The sequence below is a fragment of the Lissotriton helveticus genome, chromosome 3_1 (assembly GCF_964261635.1).
Source record: "Lissotriton helveticus chromosome 3_1, aLisHel1.1, whole genome shotgun sequence".
Classification (NCBI taxonomy): domain Eukaryota; kingdom Metazoa; phylum Chordata; class Amphibia; order Caudata; family Salamandridae; genus Lissotriton; species Lissotriton helveticus.
The window spans coordinates 756,448,985-756,473,102 of NC_136061.1; the positions used below are offsets into that span (position 1 = coordinate 756,448,985).

At 44.7% G+C, this 24,118-nt stretch overlaps 1 protein-coding gene across 2 annotated transcripts in view; it reads left to right on the forward strand.

Moving 5' to 3' along the window:
- Positions 1 to 24,118, forward strand: part of RNF141 (ring finger protein 141) — a 187,984-nt gene that overhangs the window by 83,704 nt on the left and 80,162 nt on the right. For both annotated transcript variants that reach the window (XM_078680950.1, XM_078680949.1), the window contains one exon: positions 11,235 to 11,343. In XM_078680950.1, coding sequence (XP_078537076.1) covers positions 11,235 to 11,343 — 109 coding nt within the window. The remainder of the gene's footprint in view (positions 1 to 11,234; positions 11,344 to 24,118) is intronic.

A 24,118-nucleotide genomic window follows, 5' to 3' on the forward strand; every position in this document is an offset into this window, starting at 1 on the left:
ATGTCGTCCTGATCTGGTTCTGTGTATGCGTGGACATGTGCGAGTAGGAGTCCAGTTTAAGTGTCTGGGTCGTTGGTGGAAGAAGATGCGACTGTTCAGGTAGGTGGGGCCTGAGTCTTATGGTGCCTTGAATGCATGTGTGAGGAGTTTCAAATTAGCACGTTTGTGTATCTGGAACCAGTGGAGCTCACTGAGGTGTGATGTTATGCGAGTTCTGTGTAGGATGTTGAGGATTAGTCTGGTAGCCAAGTTCTGCATAGTTTGTAGTCTTCAAGTGAGTTGCTTGAGGATCATGTAGTACAACTTGCTGATGACTAGGGCATGAGTGACAGTTTTTCTAGTTTTGCTTGGGAGCCATCTGAAGACCTTCTTTCTTGTATGTAATATTTTCTACTCTCCACTGCGATCCGGGCATTCTCTACCTCCCAGTTAGTTTTGTTAACTGTTTTGCACTCAAACCTCTTTTAAGCAGCACTACTTCAAATATGCCCTTCGTGAGTGCAGAGCAAAGAGGTGACAATCCCTTACTAAATACCCTTGTATACAGTCATCTAACTTTGTATCTTAGTACCTAGTGAATGAATGAATGGAGTCTTGTAACGCGCAACTTAGCCCAAGGGCATCAAGTAAAATGAACATACAAGTATACCAAGGCACTGCGCATCCTCCAGCGAACCCAAAATGCTTGCCCATAGCATGAGGAGTGCGCTACGCAGCAATGCTAAATATAGGTTAGCCTCATGGGAACATCCTGCTAAACACCAATATCTCTGGGGGAAACAGGTGAAGCCCACGGGCCACCATTATCTGCTTAAACAGAAGTAAACACATTCTACATAGTTGCAAACTGTAAGTGGAGGTCACTGGCACTCTGTCACTGGTCACTCATATATGCGTGTATGCGCTGGTTATTGCATCTTGACTTTCCTTCTGCGTTCTCAACTCTTGATGTTAGAGGTTGAGTAACCTCCTGAGGCTTGATGAACGTTTTCCACGTATAAGACCTGTTGTTACTGTTGTTGTCTGCTGCCTCCTCAGTAGGTTTAGTTTGCTGTCTGACTGTTATAAGGTCTGTCTCAGGGGGATTTTGTGTTCAAGGACAGAGCTGGTCTTTAATGGCTGCCTATATGTTCTCACCACTCCTTCTTTTTCGAAAAGTCTTTTAATGGTTGCAGTATTCCTCTGCTATTCCTATTTTAAGATTTTGTTAGTCTGGAAATCCTTAAAATGCCTTTCTTTCACCATCATGCAGAATAAAGTGAGCTAAGGTGATGCTCACACGACAGGCCCACTAACTCCCTTTGTAGCACTCAAGGTCAGGATTCTCCTAATTCCTCGCCTCTGGTCGTCACGAGTAATCCTAATCATCTCGACTCGTGAGTCTGGATTGTCTTTGTTGCTCCAGGTGAGGTCAAAGGCACTGCAGTTGGTGGTGCTTGATGTTTTTATTGACAGTCTCAGCATATTTTTGGGCCCCGCGTTCCTCTGTGGTTCGTTTGGAGGCTGGTGGGGAGAGGGCATGTTTCCCTCCCAGTACTCCACTTAGTATTCCACACTCATGGCCCAAGCTGCCCTCCTGTCTTCAGCCATTACTTGTCCTTCATCTGAGACCTAGCACGCCACCAGGTTTCTGCGCAGCCAGTGCGTCACACACATCAGTCTCGAAGGCCTGGGACTTGGTCTCCTATAACCTGAGGCCTCCCCTGGCCCACGCAGTCTGTGCCTGACGATCTTAAAGTGCGGCACCCCGGCTTTGATGCGGTTGTTCACTGCTCTTTTTACCCTCGACTGCGTCACAAGAGTCCCGTCCATCATGTGACCCAGCTGGATTTGACACTGTTTCTTGTTGAGTGCCAACCAACCCCAGTCACACAGCTCTACTGAGCCCAAGGAGCTGCATCTTCACCATTACCTCTATCCTTGCCCATTCTTGGGCCAGCACTGAGGGAGCCCACCACTCTTGCAGGTCCATGTAGTGTGAGCAGCCCTGTGGCCATCTGTCATCGATGGATGCTTCCACAACAGAATTCATGATATTGTCATCAGTTAATTATAGTGCCCGTTACCGACTGCACCTAAAATCTAAATGTAATTATCATCCTATGTATTTATGTTGTTGTTTTCTACTGTAATATACTATCAAATAAAAATACATTATTACATTTTAACACATACCAAAATTCACATTTCAGATCTCGGATTTATTTGTCACATTTCTGATATTTTTATTTCCATCATGCAAACAAAATTCTAATTCAGGGTAAGTATTGAGTGTATATTCAACTACTTTCAATTTGTCTATCCAGAATGACTCTTTTTTTTTTCTTTTCTTAACTTGTTTCCTGAGCTCACCTTTTCTATAAGGTTGATTAAGGGCAATTTCAACAATTCTCCATTTTTAAATTTCTTTTGTATTGTGGAATTCTTTAAAACAGACCACCATAGGATATTTCAAATCTCCATTTGTTTAGAGCTTTTACATCCTCAAGCCATCTTTACTTAAGTGGTCTGATGCTTGTCTGATTATACGTTTTTTGTACGTACACAGCTAATAAGCTATACACAGCAATTAGTATTAAAATTAATTCCGCAGCTTTCAGCATTGTTGAAGAATTTTTGACTAAAAACAAGATGAGCTAGTGACAAAGTATTGAGGAGTACCCGAGTTCTTATCCAATTACTGCTAGTGACTAGGATCAATAATTTTATTTCCGGAGAGGATTGAACTGGGGACAGAATCCAGACTGAATCCAATTGGTAAAAGCAATTTCTAATAGCGTCAGAAACTAGTTTTGTGCATTGATTGAAAAGTACCTTGATTGAAAAGCTTACCATAATGGAGATGTGCAATATTTGCATCTTTTCCTATTGCACATTGAATGCAGTAAGAAAATGTGCAATGATTGCATTCTCTCACCACAGGGTGGAAAACCACTATGGATCAATAGGAGCTGAATCAATGTATGATTCGTCCATTCCAGAGTATCTGCACTGATTACCTTTGTCTTGAATGGATTGAGCTGTCCACCTGGTTGCATCCACATTCTTTCGACTGGAACGTCAGTGTCTCATATAAATGAGCGACACATCCAAATCTTATTCACTTGCTGCAAGACTGTCTACTGTATAATCATGTGCAGAATACTAGGGAAAGTTATTGTGTGATTACACTAACCGTTACCGTTTATGACATTTGTTGTTTTGCATTGTGACTATTTCAATGAATGTTTTTACTAGCATTGTAGCACAATACTCCTGGAAGGCAGCCTAACAATAATCTAAAGAAGCTTTCTGTAGTGAGTTTCTTGCTTTTGAATGTTCTACTAATTGCTTTGTAAGCAGCATCCTCAGATTCCTTTCACCCTGCTGTGGAAGTAAAGTCCTTTCTTCTTCTTGTCCTAAAGACATGCTGTGCCTTTATATGTGCAGGTTTCCCTCTGCAGACAGTTCTCCACCTCTATTGACACTTATCAGGCTCCACAAGTGTACACATGTTCGTTTCAGGTCTTTATATTACAATGCTAGGAAATAATTCAAAATTTGGTGTCCTAATTTGCAGCTATACTGTGATCTGCATGGCATGGATTGTGAACATTTAAACCGACATGCTTATTGAGCTTTAGTAAACCAGGAGACCATATGAACTTGGTAGATCCTATACCTTTAGAACAGCAAAACAATTTGGTCTCATATTTGTAATGTGTGCTATGCACAGTGTGAGCCACTGTATGGGCCGATAAGTGAACCACACTTGCTGAGAGATATGCCGTGTGGGTCAGGACCACAAGCAGTCTTGATCTTTTTATTTATCCTCTCGGGCAGACCTGGCCACTGGGGTGCATATGACACAATCCGCATTGCGCTGGAGCTGGGCGGCCCAATGGGTCCCTTCCCACTTTAGAATGTACAATAACTTCATGAGCATATATAACTGAAACCAAAACATGTTAGCAAACATAGTCTCTCAGTTGCAGAATACTTGGATTTGACCTGAATTTACATAGTTAACTGCTTGAAACTGGTCCTTCTATGCACGGAGAAGTTGTAGGTATTTTCTCACCACTTCTCTTATTTCGATATGCCTCGTTGTCTCCCGAATGACCCACCAGACAACGTGGAATATTATCCCATCCCCATTCGTTAGCCTTGTGATCTTTAACAGGGCGTGTTGACTGGGCGATTAGCTCAAATGTTGCCTCATTGGCAATGGGCTATCTTCCTGAACAGTGAGACTTTTCGTGCAAGAACCATAATCATTGTCCCAGTTATCTCTGACTCTACTCAGTTCTTTTTCATATGGTGTCCCAACTTTCAAACCAGAATGTCTAGCTTGTATCAAGACAGTATCTCCAGGCTGCAGTCATACAGGCACAGCTCTTCTTTGCCTACTGGCTTTGTCATTAGTTGTACTCTCCTCTGGTTATTCAACTCAACATTCAGCGATGCTGGCCACCACTATGAATCTACTGGAATAGTGTTTCTCAAAAACCGTCCAAAAAGGAGTGTTGTTGTGGTAAACAAGGTGGTGTTGTGGCGTGTATTATGGTATATCTGCTGGCACATGTGCAGATGCAAAAAGAACAATTGATGGACAGAATGCAGAACAATGTCATACATTCATCCCAGTATAGACATCTGGGCCTAAACCCATTGCTTTTTTGCTCACCATGCCATTCCAGTTTGGACCCAGCCATATGCAAATCAGTCTTGACCCTGCGCCCAGTGAGAACAGTCCAGCCAAAACTGCCAGACCAGGTCCCCCCTGGACTGGAAACAAGCATCCTAGGACCAGATTTGGGCTTTCAGCCCTCATCAGCCAGGATAGCTTGACTTCAGTGCCATGGAGAGCACAGGACCCCCGTCTGGGCATACCCATCCAACTCGGGGTGACAAATGCAAAAAGAACAATTGATGGACAGAATACTGAACATTGTCATACATTCACTCCAGTACAGAGATCTTGGTCTAAATCCATAGTTTTTGGGGGACTTTTTCTGGACTGTTCCCATGAGGCACATCCAGTGTTGGAAACTTGCTGTGTGTGTTCATCAACACAAGGGCCTGCCTTCCATCTGGAAACGCACAGACATCAGCATTTATTTTGGTCCACTGTGTGATGTGTTTCTCTTTGGTAACCATAGGCGACAGTCTATCCACACCACCAGTTATTTCGCATACCCGAAAGCTGCACACAGCATTCTTCACCATTCCATGTCTGGAAATCATCCTTTCTCCCTTAAACAATTCTTGGTCTTAACAACACCTTGATTTCCTTGGTGTGCCAGCTCAACTACTTTCTCTTCAATTCTTTGCCCTTGCAACACCAGTCCATCCATACATCCATAGTGGTGCTTAATTCTCACCTAAATCGCCAGAGCAGTGATATAAGCTGTTCATAGTCTTTGTCATGAACTCTTATGTCTTCCATTGCCTGGTTTGGATTTTCTGAAGGCCCACACCCCCCAAGAGTGCCTTGATAGATAACCGCCAGGTTTTCCGGATGCATTCAATAGTGCACTGAAAAATCCTGTCTGTTCTATTACATCTACCACTTCTCAATCCTAGGCGGTGTAAGTTGAGTGGTACCTGCAAACAAATTCACCAGTGGATTGTGATTCGTGATTTCCTCTAATCTTCTTCCATATAGCTCTAAGTGAAAATATATGCATCCCCACTGCTTAGCCAAAGCCTCTTATTCAGTCTACAGATATAAGGACCCTCTGACAATAGTTGCTTTAAAGTGCAATCCCATTTACCCACATCCAAATACCATGGCAAACTTGTCACTCATCTTTTACTCACTAATTCTCCATCATCCAGTTCCAAAACTTGCTTCTCGCGGTTAGGATCTAGCACAATGTTCACACTTCTTTGATTCTTCCATCCTACCACAAAAGATCCTTTTTACGCAATATACAATTTGCCCTGGCATTCCTGTTCTTAAATCTAAATACAGGCTTCTTATACTATAGCATGTCTCTGGTTTCTCCAGTATAGCTTTCCAGAGCAATGTCTGCCTCAATTAATTAAATCAGATCCCAATCTTTTCTCAAACCTTTCTTTCAATACACTTTCTTATACACTGGTGAACGGAGATCGAGAATCCGCTGCTATGTGAATCCCCCACACCACCAATTTTCATGAAACACATTGGCTTATTTTTTTCATTCATGCAAATAATGTTTAACACTACATTCTATTTCACGTGTAATACTTCAGAGTAGACATTATCATTTTCGTCTTATTCACTAGAACTATCTGTCTCTCCTTCAGCAATACACTTAACCCTCTCATTCTAACTAACCCATCTTCATTTTACGTACTCGAGCAAAATGTTCTAACTTGCCTCAAGAACTACACCTTTGTTTTACTGCAGGACAGGATCTTACTATTAGCAGGGTGACTTCTGCTATTACACCTATAACATTTAACATCTTTATTCTGAACCCTCTTTCTGACATCTTTACCGTGACTTATTTTTTTTACTGGATTTGAACACTTTCACTGTGGATTTGTTCACTGTAAACTTAGCTACTGTTTCTCATTCAACGTATGTTCTACTGTTTGTAAGTGCCTTGTTGGCATGGCTCCCAGATAATTCCTCTTCCCTTACAATTCCCATTACATCTTTCAAGCATTACCCTTAATCCAAAGTCCTTCTTCGATGGCCGGGTCATGAACAAGCATCACAACTTGATCTCTTATCAACTCATCTTGTAACCCCCCAAAGCTACACTCCAGTGCTAGTTTTTCCAATGCCGTTACGTATACGTCCATTTATCTACTTTTTCCTTGTTTCCTGTGGAAACATTTGTATCTATGCACACCTTTGCGGAAAAATTATAAATCCAATTGTGCAGTAGCTTCATTAAATGCATTTTCATCCCCCACGTTTTCCTCTTAGACAGTTGATAATAAATACTCAGTCTCACTTAACCTACATAATGTAATAAAACCCCCTTCTTTTTAACTGCTGATAATGAGCCAGCATGGTCAATGATTGCAATATAATTAAAAAAAAATACTCCTTCCACTGCAACCATGGTACAGGTGTTTCACCTGGCGCACACAATAACTCTTTAGGTGGATTCACTGTAATATTGGGAGCAGTTGTAGCCTTTGAAGTGGATTTGTTCTACGGAGGACCTTGGTCCACTCTACATCAATCAGCAGCTATACCTCGAAATAAATGTATAAATAGCTGTGACTGCTGAAGAACAGAGAAAAAAACACGGGTTCGCAGATTGCACAAAAGTAAAGGCACAGCCTAAGTTCTGTGAATAGTGCAGCAATACTTGAAGTAATAGTAAGTGAAAAAATAAAAAGATTTAGGGCCAGATGTAGGTAGGCAAATACCGGTCGGTAACGGCCGAAATTCGGTAATTTCGGCCGTTACCGACCGGTATTTGGGTTTTGCTATGTAGGGGGCTGAAAATTACAGAATCGGTATATTTACCAATTCGGTAAAATTCGGTATTTATGAAGCGGTAAATCTGATTTACCTACATCTAGCCCCTAGCCAGCAAAAGTCTAAGAATAGTGAGTACGACAGAGCAAAGTAAGCTATGACAGTTTTCTGAAATTGAAACAAACCAAAAATCAGGAAAAGTTGCAGTAAGGATAAGCTGCAGGAATCAGCAAGACAGCTGCAGCCAGGACAATAAAATTCATCCCGTAGAAGGCACACTGGCACTTTAACTGAATAAAGACACTTTAAAGACAAGCTGTACACTGCTATGTGTTGGCCGGCCTGCCTATCTTTGGCAAATGTGCAGTGTCTCTGACGTGCGCAGGCGTATAGTAGCCAGGAAAAGACACACGAGCACCAGCACATAAGGCTCTGTGTATGCACGGGGAGGCACCGACACTTCGTACATGCGCGCTGAGTCACTTGCAGATGCTTGCGCACTCGCTCTAAGTTTACAAAGATGGCGTTCGTGCTCCAGCTGCTGCCACAATCTGCAGCAACAAAATATGGCAAAACTGCTTCACAAACTTGCCTCCACGGGGCACTTTAGGACTGGAGATGACTTGGCTCAATTGAGTCTTCAGCAATAGGCAGCTTTAGAAACCTTTGCTCCACTGGACTGAGGTTGCGAAGTGAGCTGAAGAACGATGATGCATTCAACCCAGACATGTGACTGGAGGTGAGTGTCTGAAAAAAATTCATCCCGTAGAAAGCACACTGGCACTTCAACTCAATAAAGACACTTTAAAGACAAGTTGTACACTGCTATGTGCCGGCCGGCCTGCCTATCTTTGGCAAATGTGCAGTGTTTCTGACCTGCGCAGGTGTATAGTAGCCAGGAAAAGACACACGAGCGCCAGCACATAACACTCTGTATGCACGGGGAGTCACCGACACTTCGTACATGCGCGTGGAGTCACTTGCAGATGCTTACGCACTCGCTCTAAGTTTACAAAGATGGCGTTCGTTGCTCCAGCTGCTGCCACAATCTGCAGCAACAAAATATGGCAAAACTGCTTCACAAACTTGCCTCCACGGGGCACTTTAGGCCTGGAGATGACCTGGCTCAATTGAGTCTTCAGCAATAGGCAGCTTTAGAAACCTTTGCTCCACTGGACTGAGGTGGCGAAGTGAGCTAAAGAACGATGTGCATTCAACCCAGACATGTGACTGGAGGTGAGTGTCTGAAAAATTTCAGCTCTCCATCCATCTTCTCCTTGTGTTTGTTTTGTTCGCCCTAAGTTGGCAGGGTATGCCAAGAGGTGGGTCCCTTGCTCAACAACCGAGCTACATTGAGATCTACAACAATGTTGTCTAATGTTGATATTATGTTTATTTTGCACTAATTGCCATGTTTTGATCACTTCATGTCAATGCTAATTTTGACCCCTTCCAGCTGTTTAGTCTTTGTTTGCAACCACTGTGTGTGAAACCCAAGGGGTAGGTCATGACACCTTCGTAATCATGTTTGTTTGTTCTAATTTCTTCTCCGCCAGTGGTCTTAGAACCCTGTGGTGCCTCAATGCCATTGGTTTATTCTTTGTCAATGTGAAGGATTACCATTGTGTTTTTAAGGCACCTTAGTCCTTGAAACAGACGCTCAATATCCTCTAGTGAGTGTTGCAGATTGCAGTTTCTGGGTTGGCATTGACAAAAACGTGGCCGATTACATTTATTCTGCCCTACTGTTCAACAGTTCATGTTGAAAAAACCTCTGTGGCAGTCAGACTTGTGTGTTGTTCAATGGTCTCTTTATTTGGTGTTGTATTGTTGTGATTTAGATCCTGTTTTGGTCTCTCATTTAATATATATAATAATATATATATATATATATTTTAAATAAACTTTTTTGCATTTTTTAAGAAATCAACTGCACCTTAGCATCAACATACCGGTACATGACACTAAACCACCCAACACTCAGATGACTTTTATGTGTACATGCATCCTAAATATATCACATTTTCACTGTTATGTTCACAAATCTCCCTGATGCATTTTTCCCCATACAACCGCCATCATTCATTTTCAGGCTCAAGATGGTCTGGTATTGGTACTGTCTGTTAATTTTCTAAACATTTCTTTCCATTCAACAAGATCCTCGGTCAAATTATCATCCCCCCCATGTGCTTTCATATGCAGTTCATCTGCAACAGTCCATTCAATTAAGTTAATTTTCCAAGAATCAATTTTAGGGTCTTGAGAGGATACCCAATGGATTGGTATTAAACACTGCCAACACTGTGCCCAACATCCATGCTTAGCCTCATTTTTAATGTCCATGGTGTAGGAGACGCCCCCAACAAACATTGTTTCATTGACTTCTGGGGCAACCTATTTGACTCAGCTTTTAGCTTTATGGTCCTGCCCAAGCATGTTCCTGGTTCACTCTTCCTGGTTATGGCGAAAGCCACTATGCAGTGTTCGCAACTTGTGTCCCAATGATCCTCTTCACAGCCGCTGCCAATCCAATACTGCCGGTCCCGAGGGACAACACAGCCACCACCTACTAACACTTGGGCTCCTCTCACACCCATGCATCACACAGGGGTATTTCCCTCATGCTGGCAATATCTTCTTCAACTAGAAAGGGTTTGACCCTCAATCAGTAGGCTAGGCCTATTTAACAGTCTCATAACAACGCATGCGCCAATACTGATAACCGTTTCTCATCACTCTGCATGATCACACATGACGCTTGATATGACCATATATTTTATTTTACTTGGTTGACTCTTATCTTTTTATCATAAAGATATTTCTAAATGGATTTGTCATCTGTTACAAATTTTTACGGAGAAGTTATACAAAATCCACAGAAAAACAAAAGAATTAATAAATTAAACTACAAGTCTTACAACACCACAAAACATTGTCTTCAATATCTTCTTGGCAGTGAGTTGGTAATTTATTCAGGCCACACTGTGGACATTGTTTCTGTAGGATGTCTTTTCTGCTGCTCCTCCGTTTGCGATCGTGACCGCTGCTGTCAAGGCTCCTCTTAACCATCACTCCTGTCACTTCAGTAAGTGCCACGCTGCTTTTTGGCACCAGTGTCATATTTGCGATACATTGTGTGGGCGGCTAGATGGATCGATTAATGAACCACACCTGCCCAGAGCTCTGCAGTGTGATGCAAGCACCCTTGACCACGTCTTATCCCTTCTGCCATGGTCGATCCTTGGTTTGTTTGTAATGCAATCCACATCATGCTCGAGCCGGGTGGCTTGCTACAATAATGACCCCACCTAGCACACATTTTGCATGTCCTGGTATCAGACTATATTTTTATATAATTATCGGCTTAATCAAAGTATGTGATTTTTTTGGGGGGATTTTCGTTTTTTTAGCATGCACCCTCACAAATTAGAAGACATTTGAAATCGTGATGGTTTCTGGTGAATTATGTACACACAATGCTTTGAAAACAAAATAGTTATTTGATTGCCTGTGGACCTTGAAGGAAGTCAGCAAGCAGACCCAACCTTATGTGAAACAATATTTTGTATTTCGGTAGCAGATTTGGCAGTCAAACTATAAATGTGCTCGTTAGAGTAAACGAGTGAATGTCTCACATGGCAGCTAATTGTTAGCTAAAAATAGCATAAACAGCTCACTGGGGAAGACTGAAGGCTTCCTCCTCTTCTCCCTCGCTTCTTCCCATTCTGTTTCTTTGATTATACCACGACATAAGAATGCTGTGAGAAAATGCTGCTGCACTGTACGTGTTTCCTGTATAAACATGAAGCGTGCTTTTATTTTTCAGAACTGCAAAATTGGCATCTGGTCAAGACAGACATCTCCTGTTTGACGTGCAGCCAGGATCCGATTCCTCTGCTCTTTGGAAAGTGGCTGTTAGAATAGTTTGTACCAAGGTGATAATTATAATGTGCTTTTTTATTGCATGGCCTATATTCTCTATTATCGCTTTTTTGTAAAACATTTCCATTTTTTGTAGAACAAACTATTGATGAGTGTGGTTCCTTTGCCTGGTATTCCAAAATTGAGCCCATGATACTGCACCGATGCATTCAAGGATTTGAGTGAATTTTCTTTTCAGCGGTTCAGCCAGTAGAGAATTGTGCATCATTCAGATAACATGGAAACATGAAAGTGATGGTGTTATAGAAATAACACTGCCTTCCTGACCTTTTGAAGTCCATCCTTCCGAAACCAAGTCACATACGTTGTCTTCTGTCCCTCTCCTTACTATTGGGATTTTACTTTAAAGTGCATATTGCAAACTATGTTTTTGCATAGGTTGAATTATTAGTCCCATCCATGTATCCCTATCTGTTTGCAGACAGTAAAACAGTTATTTTTCATTATTATTTAACATAAACCTATTTAAGTGATTTCGTAAGAAGTTTAATAAACTGTTTAAATTTCCCAATTGTAAAGCGTATGAAAAAGTAAAACAAGTTTAAGCTAGAAAAAGTTTAGTAAAAATATTTGTATGATAAATATAAATGTAAATTATTTTTATATATTTATTTTAAATGCAAAAAACAAGTAGAATTGCTACAGCACTTCATTTTGAATTATATTGTTAATTATTTTAAATACTAAATTACAATTATTTTTCTGACGTTTTTATCATTTTTCAATAATTATTAAAAAGGATGTGAAGGAATTAAACGCAATTACATTGTATTTTAATAAAACATATTTGTTTAATTCAAAGAGGATTATTAAAATATTTTTAAAATAAAAATGATTTATTTTTAAGTTTTTCAACACTATATAGAAATTATTTATATGTTTAAATATTTGAATTTAACATTATTTCCTATGGGGTTCTATTTTAATCCCTACTGCCATTATTTTATATTAGAGGAAGTTGCAGTGTTAGTGTTTGGCCATGTGTGGTGCTGGGGATACTACTGGTCCTTTTTGGTAATAGGAACATCACATTTGTAAATATAGCACCACTCCCTGTTTCAGAGGGGGGTGGGGGGGGGGGGGTAAGTCTACATTCATGAGTTACTTTACACTCGGTTTTTGTGAATAGCACAAAGTAGTAAAGTTACTCAAAAGTGGTGGTTTACCTTTGTGAATAGGCCCTTCAGTAATTTCCACTGATAGCATGGTAAATTCGCCCCGTTGAACCTGTCCTCCAGTGACATTAGGTATAGGAGATCCTTCAAGCACAGCTTGGTTTTTGAAGGATGAGTTGGATAAATCGAAGGTTCCGGATGATAATGTTTACCTTAGCCATAAACTGATTGATAGTTGATGGCATAGGTGTTAAATGGCGTAGCCAATACATTTAGGGAAGTTATCATGCGGATACCAAGGTCTTACCTGAAGATCATAGGAGTGCTCTGCAGTAGTTTAAGGGCCGTCCTCAAAAATTTGTGTTCGAGGCATATGAGCTGCAGATTACACACTGTGCATAGATCGCCACCTAGTGTTGGGCCCGGGTATTTGCAGTTTGTTTTTGTCCTGAAAAGTTCTTTGGAAGTCACGAGATAGGTGACTCCTCCTTTGGACCACATTGCCCATGGGCAGCGGCTCCATCCTCAGATTGTTTTTTTCCGCCATCGGGCTCAGTTGTGTTTCCTGCGCTCCGGTTTGGAACCAAAATTCCTTCGGCGCGCAATCCTCACCCAGTTTGACGGTATTTTTTCGATCACGCTCCCCATCGACGTGATTCTTCACCACTTCGAAGTCTTCGATTCCGGTCGTCGACGAAGGCCTTTGGGCCTACCAAGGCCTTACTTTCTGGCTCATGGAAAGGACGCCATTCAAGAGGTGTCCTCAATGTGGGTCGAAGTTTCCCCACACCGATCTACATAAGGTGTCCAACCTTTGCCTCTCACCGGAGCACAACGCCAAAGACTGTTCTGCTTGTGCCTCCTTCCTCTCCAAGAAGACGATTCGGGACCGACGAGCTCGAGAACCAAGGCTCGCTCGTTCGCTTCGATCCCCGACGAGATTTTTCAAGAGGGCATCGACGTGCCAGAACACCAGCAGGCCGAAGTGCCAGCTCCTCTGATGCCGAAGACTCAGACGTCAAGGACATCACTCCAGCTCAACTGGTCGTAAGTAAGACCGTCGATCCCAACCCTTCCTCAACACCCTCAAAAAAGGCTGCGGTCACACCACCACCTTCGGGCCCGGGTGCACACAGAGAGACTGCTTCCCACGCCCTGCCTTCGGGCCCGGCAAAGAAGCCTATTAAGCTTTCAGGCGGCTTGGGCTTGAGTCAGCCTATTTCCGGTGTCGATCCCATACCGACACCGAAAAAGAAGCCATCTTTCTCAGCCACGCCGACCGCTGCTCCAACACCCAAGCACTCGACGCCGAAGACTGGCACCGGCTCGTCGATGCCAAAACTGCACTCGGAGCCGAGTAAAAAACTGCCTAAAGGTCCCGACTCGCATGCTTCGGAGCCGAAAAAACACCCGGAACCGAAAAAACACGTTCCGATTAAAGACATTTCGAAAGGTCATAGTTCTAAGCCAAAAGACCCTAGACCAGCTACCAAGTCGGTGCCGAAAAAACCTCCGGAACCGAAAACTTCGATGCCGAAGGATCTGCCCTTTACACCAGATCCTACTCAAAAGACTCTTGTAAAGGATCCTAAGACTGGCCAACTAGCTCTTAGCTCTAAGAAGAGACCACTAGAGGCGCCTACAACTCCTCCTCCTCCAAAGAAGAAGAGACACATTGCAACCTCTCCATTAAGGGTCCCTTCTCCACCACCTCCCCATACTATTCCTCCTCCTACAACTCCTCCACCACATCATTCGCCTACCCCATCCACTAATCCAGATGATGATGTAGATACAGACTCTGATGACACAGGTGGGGGTGCACATAACCCAGTAGGGACCAATAGTCCCCCTCAGTCACCTAATCCATGGGATGATTATAACACTGCTGATGTGCCTTACGTCCCTCAAGACGATGTATATCCTTCCAGGCCTTCCCCACCAGAGGACACTATAGGGTTTAACCAATTAGTCCATAGAGCTGCCCAGTACCATGGGGTTGACTTGAACACAGATACTGTGGAGGAAGACTTCTTATTGGACACTTTTGACACTACACAAAAGTCCACTGCCATTTTGCCATTGCTTAAAGGGGTCATTAAACATTCAACAGAGGTATTTAAAGATCCTGTCAGGGCACGTGTCCTCAATCCTCGCATTGAGAAGAAATACAAAGATGCCCCTACGGATCAGTTTACATTAGAGGTCCAGCACCACTATATTCTTTAGTAGTATCTAATGCATGTAAACGTGCTAATTCACAAACATCAGGTGAGGCCTTAACACCAGATAAGGAATCTAAACTCCTTGACGCCTCCGGTAAGCGCACAGCGTCACAGGCAGCTAACATATGGCGCATTGCCAATACTCAAGCACTGTTGGCAAGATATGACAGGCACATTATGACGAATTAGAATCCATAATGCAGCATCTACCAGATAAATATAAATACAGGAAGGTAAAAATATCACCAATACTTCCATTTGTTGCACCCTAGCTGCCACAGATACTGCCTCAAGGGCAATTAATACTAGTGTCCTTCTGCGTAGGCATGCCTGGCTACGTATTTCAGGTTTCCAACCTGAAGTGCAAAATTCCATCCTCAATCAGCAATTTGATGAGAAACACCTATTTGGCCCTAATGTCGATGTATCTTGAAAGAAATTAAAAAAGACACCGACACAGCTAAATCTATGGGAGCCTTGCAATTGCAGGCTCCCAGACGTTCTTTTCGTCGCTCATCATATAGAGGCAATACAAGAGGCTACGCCTCCGATAGCCCCTCTACTTCCTATAAAACCCCTAGCCAATCCACATTCACTAAGAGCTACCAAAGAAGGGGTTATAAGGGTAACAACAACCAGGGCAGAGGCAAAACCAACAACTCCCGCTCTGCCTCCACCCCTACCCAATGACTTTCCTCCACTCCCCCCCCCACCCCACCATTCCACTCCTTTGGCAGGAAGACTACAACAATTCCTTCCTGCCTGGACCAACATCACATCAGACAGGGGGGTGCGACAAATTATTCAATCAGGTTACTGTCTAGAACTAACATCTTCCCCCCAAACATACCACCCAAACAGCGTCCAATGTCACAAGAGCATCTATCACTGCTAAAGCAAGAAGTAATATATCTGCTAGAAAAAAGTGCAATAGAACCAGTTCCTCTGCACCAACAAAACTACGGGGGTCTACTACCTATACTTTCTTAACCAATCAATCAATTCAATTAAAGCATTTATATAGCGCACTACTCACCCGGAGGGTCTCAAGGCGCTGGGGAGAGGGGGTCCGCTACTGCTCGAACAGGCAGGTCTTGAGCTGCTTCCTGAAGGTGAGGTGGTCCTGGGTCAGGCGGAGGTGGGTCGGAAGGGAGTTCCAAGTCTTGGCGGCCAGGTAGGAGAAGGACCTTCCTCCTGTGGTGGCTCTTCGGATGCGGGGGACGGCGGCGAGGGCGTGGCTGGTCGATCGAAGCTGGCGTTTGGGAGCGTAGAAGTTGAGGCGGCTGTTGAGGTATCCTGGGCCTTGGTTGTGCAGGGCTTTGTGTGCGTGGGTGAGGAGCCGGAAGGTGATTCTTTTGTTGACCGGGAGCCAGTGTAGGTCTCTCAGGTGTCCGGAGATGTGGCTGCGGCGGGGGATGTCCAGGATGAGTCGTGCTGAGGTGTTCTGGATCCGCTGGAGTTTCTTCTGGAGCTTGGCGGTGGTTCCGGCGTAGAGGGAGTTGCCGTAGTCCAGACGGCTGGTGACGAGGGCCTGGGTGACCGTCTTCCTGGTCTCGATGGGGATCCATCGGAAGATCTTACGTAGCATGCGCAGGATGTTGAAGCACGACGAGGAGACGGCGTTGACTTGTCTGGTCATGGAGAGGGAGGAGTCCAGGATGAAGCCCAGGTTGCGTGCGTGGTCTGTGGGTTTGGGTGCGCTGCCCAGGGCGGGGGGCCACCAGGAGTCGTCCCAGGCGGAGGGTGAGGATCCCAGGATGAGGACTTCCGTCTTGTCCGAGTTCAGTTTCAGGCGGCTGTTCGACATCCATTTGGCTACGTCTGTCATCCCTTCGTGCAGCTTGGCTCTGGCGGTGGCGGGGTCGTTGGTGAGGGAGAGGATCAGCTGGGTGTCGTCGGCGTAGGAGATGATGTTGAGGTTGTGCTTGCGTGCGATGGCTGCGAGGGGGCTCATGTAGACGTTGAAGAGTGTTGGGCTGAGCGAGGAGCCTTGAGGAACGCCGCAGATGACTTCGATGGCCTCCGATCTGAACGGGGGGAGGCGGACTCTCTGTGTCCTTCCGGAGAGGAAGGAGATGATCCACTCCAGTGCCTTCTCCTGGATTCCGACGTTGCTGAGGCGCCGTACTAGGGTGCGGTGGCAGACAGTGTCGAAGGCCGCGGAGAGGTCCAGGAGGATGAGGGCCGCTGTTTCTCCGTTGTCGAGCAGGGCTCGGATGTCATTGGTAGCTGCGATCAGGGCAGTCTCGGTGCTGTGGTTGGCCCGGAAGCCAGACTGCGAGAGGTCGAGGGAACCGTTCGCCTCGAGGAAGGCGGCCAGTTGCTTGTTGACTGTCTTCTCGATTACTTTTGCCGGAAACGGGAGCAGCGAGATGGGGCGGTAGTTCTTGAGGTCGGTGGGGTCGGCTGATGGTTTCTTAAGTAGAGCGCTGAGTTCGGCGTGCTTCCAGCTCTCCGGGAAAGTCGCGGTGTCGAAGGAGGTGTTGATGATGTCCCGCAGGTGGGGTGCGATGACAGCGTCGGCCTTGTTGAAGACGTGGTGAGGGCAGGGGTCTGTCGGAGATCCGGAGTGGATGGAGTTCATCGTGTGGACGGTGTCTTCGATGCTGATCGGGGTCCAGGCGTGGAGGGTGGTTGTGCGGGGCGGTGGTTCGGTCGTGGCGTGTGTCGGTTGAGTGCTGAAGCTGTTGTGTATGTCCGCGATCTTGTTGTGGAAGTAGGAGGCGAGGGAGTTGCAGAGGTCTTGTGAAGGGGTGATGTCGTTGTTTCCGGCATTGGGGTTGGAGAGCTCTTTCACGATGTTGAAGAGTTCCTTGCTGTTGTGTGCGTTGTTGTCCAGTCGTTCCTTGAATGCGGTTTTCTTGGTGGCGTGGATCAGTTGGTGGTGTTTTCGGGTGGCGAGCTTGAGGGTAGTCATGTTGTCTGGTGTTGGGTTTCTGCGCCAGGTTTTCTCGAGTGCTCTGCAGTTCTTCTTGGAGCTCTTGAGTTCGTCGTTAAACCATGGGGCTTTCTTGCTGCCGGGTCTGCTGGGTGGGGTCTTCAGAGGGGCGAGGTCGTCTGCGCAGTCGCTGATCCATTTCGTGAGGTTGGTGGCCGCTTGGCTGGGGTTTGTTGTGCTGATGGGAGGGTTCTTGCTCAGGGAAGTTGCGAGCTGGTCGGCTGTGATCTTGTTCCAGCTTCGGCGGGGAACCTGTTGCTGTTGGTGGTGGATTGTGGTCCTTTTGAAGCTGAAGTGGAGTCCCGAGGCGTGGCTGAAGGCGATGTCTTTGCTGGAAGAGAAGATCGGGTCGAGTGTGTGTCCGGCGTAGTGGGTGGGGGTGTTGACCAGCTGCTTGAGTCCGAGGTTGGCGAGGTTGTCCAGCAGGGTGGTGGTGGTGTTGCGGTCGTTGTTGTTCTCCAGGTGGAAGTTGAGGTCCCCGAGGAGGATGTAGTCGGCGGAGGGGAGGGCGTGTGGGCTGATAAAGTCGGCGATGTCTTCGCTGAATTGTGTGCGTGGTCCCGGGGGTGTGTAGATGAGGGTGCCTCTGAGGGTTGTCTTGGGGTTGACGTGGATCTGGAAGTGCAGCTGTTCGGTGGGTGCGAGGGTATCATCGGTGTCGGTCGTGATGCGGATGGTGCTCCTGTGGATGATGGCGATGCCTCCTCCTGTCTGGTTGACGCGGTCCCTCCGGATGATCTTGTAGCCGTCCGGGATGGCGATGGCGATGTCGGGCGCTGAGGAGGCGCCAAAAAAGGACGGCTCTCTAAGGCCTATTCTAGACCTCAGACCGCTAAACATATACATACAGTCAGACCATTTTCACATGGTCACACTCCAACAAGTCCTTCCTCTCCTGTTACAAAACAACTTCCTTGCTACTCTAGATCTCAAGGACGCATACTTCCACATTCCCTTTCACAAAGCTCACAGGAAGTATCTCAGATTGTAATAGACGGGCAGCACTATCAATTCAAAGTACTCCCATTCGGAGTGACAACAGCACCAAGAGTATTCACCAAGTGCCTAGCAGTAGTTGCAGCACATTTACGAAGACAACACAACCACGTCTTCCCGTACCTAGACGACTGGCTTGTGAAAGCCAGCTCATACAACCAGTGTGTGGAACACACTCATGCCATGATCCAACTGCTCCACAACTTGGGGTTCACAATAAAACACACCAAGTCTCATCTGCAACCAACCAAAGTACAACAGTACCTCGGTGCCACAATAAACACCTCAACAGCGCTAGCTTATCCCACTCCAGTAAGGATAGCCAGCATGCAAGCTCTTCTCACAAAATTTCAGCCACAACACCCCCTTCCAGCACGAGTGTTCATGCAGCTCATAAGGATGATGGCCTCTTGCATTTTCATAGTGCCCCATGCAAGACTTCAAATGCGTCCTCTCCAAGAGTGCTTATCACATCAATGGAACCAGGCTCAAGGTCAATTAACAGACCTAGTGTTGGTAGACGGTCGGACTCATCGCTCTCTGCAATGGTGGAACACCAAAAACCTTTCCAAAGGGCGACCGTTCCTAGAGCCAGTTCCTCAAATAGTCTTGACAACAAACGCATCGCTCTCTGGCTGGGGAGCCCACCTACTGCAACACACCATGCAAGGCAGGTGGATACCACAACAAAAGTTACTCCATATCAATCACCTGGAGTTACTAGCTATATTCCTAGCACTGAAAGCTTTCCAAAAGCAAGTATCAAACTTATTCCGCACGACAACATGACAGACATGTATTACATACAGAAACAGGGCAGTACACACTCCCTGCAACTCTCTCAACTAGCACAAAACACATGGTGGTGGGCTATACCTCAAAACATATTCCTCTTAGCCCAACATGTTCCAGGAGTACAAAATACCATAGCAGATCTGTTAAGTCGTCAGACACAACAGACCCACGAATAGGAACTTCATCCGCAAGTTCTTAAACCGTTCTTTCAGATGTGGGAACAACCTAAGATAGACCTCTTTGCCACCCAAGAAAACGCCAAATGCCCAAGCTTCGCCGCCAGATATCCACACCCACTGTCCAAAGGCAATGCGATATGGATGAACTGGTCAAACAAAGTTACGTACGCTTTTCCACCTCTACCACTCATGCCACTAGTAGTACACAAACTACAGCAGCATTCTCTGGCCATCATATTAGTTGCTCCAACCTGGGCCAGACAGCTGTGGTACACCACACTGCTACAACTGTCTGTAGTACCGCACCAAAAACTACACCTGTCTCCACGCCTTTTAACACAGAACTGTGGAGAGATCAGGCACCCATACCCAACTCAGCTCAACCTAGCGATCTGGCTCCTGAAATCCTAGAATTCGGATATCTTAACCTTCCTCCAGACTGCATGAATGTCATAAAAGAAGCTAGACGTCCAACCACTGGAGCATGCTATGCAGCTAATTGGAAACGCTTTGTAATATATCGTCACAACAACAATATTAATCCCCTAGACGTGTCTATTCAACACATCATAGGATACCTCCTACACCTCCAAAGATGTAACTTAGCCTGCACGTCTATTAGATTGCATCTTGCTGCCATAGTCGCATATCTTCAAAACAGACAGCATCTATCTCTGTTCAGAGTGCCTGCTATTAAAGCCTTTAAGGAAGGCCTTAAAAGAATAATTCCTCCCAGAGGGCCACCTTCACCGGTGTGGAATTTGAACATTGTTCTCACACGACTAATGGAACCTCCCTTCGAACCTTTACATAAATGTGAACTACAATTTTTAACATGGAAGTTTGCGTTCCTAGTAGCTATTACTTCTCTACGGAGAGTTAGTGAACTACAAGCACTAACCATTCAAGAACCTTTCTTGCAAATGCATCATATTAAGGTCGTTCTCCGTACTAATCCAAAATTCCTGCCCAAGGTCATTTTCTCCCTTCCACCTCAATCAATCTGTTGAACTGCCCGTTTTCTTCTCGAAGCCACAGACAGTAGCAGAAAGAGCTCTTCATACCCTAGATGTCAAAAGAGCATTGTTAGACTACATAGAAACAACACAACCCTTTCGTAAGACCAAACAACTTTTTGTGTTTTTCTCACCACCACACAAAGGCAACCCCATATCAAAATCTGGGTTAGCTAGATGGATTGTCCAATGCATACAGATTTCCTACCACAAAGCTAAACGTACATTATCTGTTCCTCCTAAAGCCCACTCTACAAGGAAAATGGGGGCTTCAATGGCATTTTTAGGGAACATTCCCCTAGATGACATCTGCAAAGCAGCTGCATGGTCTACACCGCACACATTCACAGAACACTAGTGTGTAGATGTGCAAACTAAACAACAAGCTAATGTGGGCCAGGCTGTTCTCAAAACATTATTTCACACTACTGCAACAGATAGGGGTGGTCCCCGCTAAGAGTGGGTACTGCTATAAAATCTATGCACAGTGTGTAATCTGCAGCTCATATGCCTCGAACGGAAAATGCTACTTATCAGTATGCATCTGTTCTTGGCATGTAGAGCTGCAGAGTTACACACGCCCACCCGCCTCCCCAGCTACCCTTGTCTGTACCAGTATTATCTTAATTAGATACAGCTTACATGGACATCCTTCCTTTTCTTGCAAAGCTCCATCTTTTCCCTAATGGTGTAAAACAATCTGAGGATGGAGCCGATGCCCATGCGCAATGTGGTCCAAAGGAGGAGTCACCTATCTCGTGACTTCCAAAGAACTTTTCAGGACAAAAAAACCCTGCAAACATCCGGGCCCAACACTAGGTGGCGATCTATGCACAGTGTGTAACTCTGCAGCTCTACATGCCAAGAACAGATGCATACTGGTAAGTAGCATTTTCCTTTCAGCAGTGCCCAGTGTACCTATTTTACTACTATGCCCCCAAAGTTCTGTGCCATAGGTAGCAGCTGCTACTGCTTGGGCGCACCGGACTTCGAGAAGTGGAGAGACAGGGTAAAAAGTGGTCTTGGTGCCAAATCTTAGAATATCAACAGCCCTATGGTTTAGCCAAAGGCAGCTCTTTAAGACTTCACTGGTTCAGGAGTTGGTGGTAGAAAGCCGGATTCCGAGTTGGTCAAAGTGGAGAACTCTCTCCAATTAAGGCCCCTGTGGAGTTAATGGCCCTCTAAAGCCACGGTGAGGGTTTATTGCCGTAAACATAGTTTTAGATACGTTTATAGTCAGGCCAGAGGAAATGCAGAATGAATGAAATCTGAGAAGAGTCTTAATACCCATTTGGTTTTTCAAAATCAGAAGCGTGTCATCTGCGTACAATAGCACTGGAATTTTAGTACCCCAAGCACCAGGGAACCTTTGTCACAGCCCATAAGAAAATCAACACAGCCATTGATGAAAAGAAAAAATAAGGTGGGTGCAAGGACACAGCCCTGCCTAACACCCCTGCTAACTTAAAAATGGTCAGTAGTTTCCCCAATGAATTTCTGTTTTAAGTTATCGCAATGGAGCCTAGTTAAGATGTCATACAAGTGACCCAGTAATCCTAGAGCCTCATGGGTGGACCATAGTTTAGTCCTGGGAACCATGTGAAAAGCTGCCTTCAGATCAGTGAAGGCAATATATAGACTGCCCTTGTTTATATCAACCTCCTTCCATCTCAAGAGCTGGAAGCTAAAAGCATGATCGACAGGGCTGGTTCTGGAGCTGAACCCAGCCTGAAAATGGGAGAGGATCTTGTTGTTATCAATCCAGGCCTGCAGGTGATCCAGAACCTGCTTGCAGAAAAGTTTCTGGCATGTGTCAATAAGGCTAATAGGGCAGTAGTTGCCAGGATCGGACTTGGGGCCCTTCTTGTAAATGGGGAGAGAGACATTTAGACCATTTTCTTTGTTAATTGCATTTGTAAATGACCGAGAATGAGAGCTTCTAAAGGGACGGTTATGTCGGTCAAATTCAGAAAACAACCTGTATCATCATATTGAATTCAGTCGGTGTGTAAAATTAAATTGAGAATTCTCATTTTTCTCAAAGCTTTCACAGTCACATTCCACTGGAGGAGAATGAAAAGCTTCAGTGTTATTGCCCAGAGCAAAAGCATTTCAAAGGCTTAGGTTTATGCATTTTAGTGATTTACCACCAATTTCTGTCTTTTTGACATTAACAGAAAGAGGTGATAAGCACTGAGAGGAAAGAGGAAAAAAGTATAATTGACCAGACAGAAGAAATCGAGCAAATAGAAACAAACAACCAAGAGGCATTCACATCAGAACATACGGCATTCACATCAGAACATACGGGACCGCTGAGAAATTCTAGCAACAAAACGACACAGATAAACGTCAAATGCAAATCTGCAAATCAAAATATGAAGACAACGCAGGAATAAAAGAAACAAATAAAATAAAAAGCATATTGGAGGAACCAGTAAACAATCAGAAGGTTTTAGACCACAAGCAGCAAAAATCATCTGATAATGATCAAACACAAAAAATTCAAGATGTCTTAAAAACGCCAGATCATGCAAAACCAATTGCAGGTGGAAAAGAAGAAACACAACGTAACCCACCTAAAAAAGAAACCAGCTGCAAGACTGAAGCAGAACAATGCACAAATATGAATGTCAATCTAAAAATTAAAGTAGGAAAAAATGGAAGGACATGTAAGGCACCGTCAGGAAATACACAAACGGACAAGGGGAGACCCATTACGAGTCTCAGAACATTTGACCCAGAAACATGGCACCACAAGGAAGAGGGGATCTCACCGGGGTCTAGCCCATTAGAAGCACCCTTTGTCGAATGCTTAAGACAAAACAACCCTTGGAATAAAATAGAGGAAAATAGTGAATCTAGGGAGAACCTGGATAATCAAATGACCCCAATAGAGTCGGGTTGTAAATTATTATTCAAACCAGAATATCAGACAAAAGGAAAGATGGACGCGCTGAACCGGGGTAACATATTGCGGCTATTCAGAGAGATTCCAGAATTAAGGGAAATAACAACGTATGATCTCAAAGCAGTAGAATTTGTTCAAATGAATAAAGATACAGACTGGGAAATAAGCAGTACAACTTGGGCATCAAAAGAGATAACCAACCTCATCTTCTCAACAAGATCAGTCTTTGCAACATGGGGAATAATATTGGCATACCCAACGCCTATAAAGTACCCATATCCACTGTTGAACAATGTGGCATCCAAAGTCCCAAATGTAAAAGGAAAAGCATCCTCTATCTTAATAGGAGCAAGAAGCAGGTCAATAAATCGACAAACTAGTAGGGAATCCAAGCTCAACAGTTTAAAAGGACACCTAAACTATCAGTCCGAGGAAGATCAGGATTGGTCTTGGATTCCACACGCACTGAACCCATACCGATCCTGATGGAAAAACCGGGACCGAAAAGAGTAAAGTGAGAAACATCCAGGTACAATTGAAATGTGAAAGAAAAATAATAATTTGCTCCTGGAACGTCCATGGTTTCAAAGAAA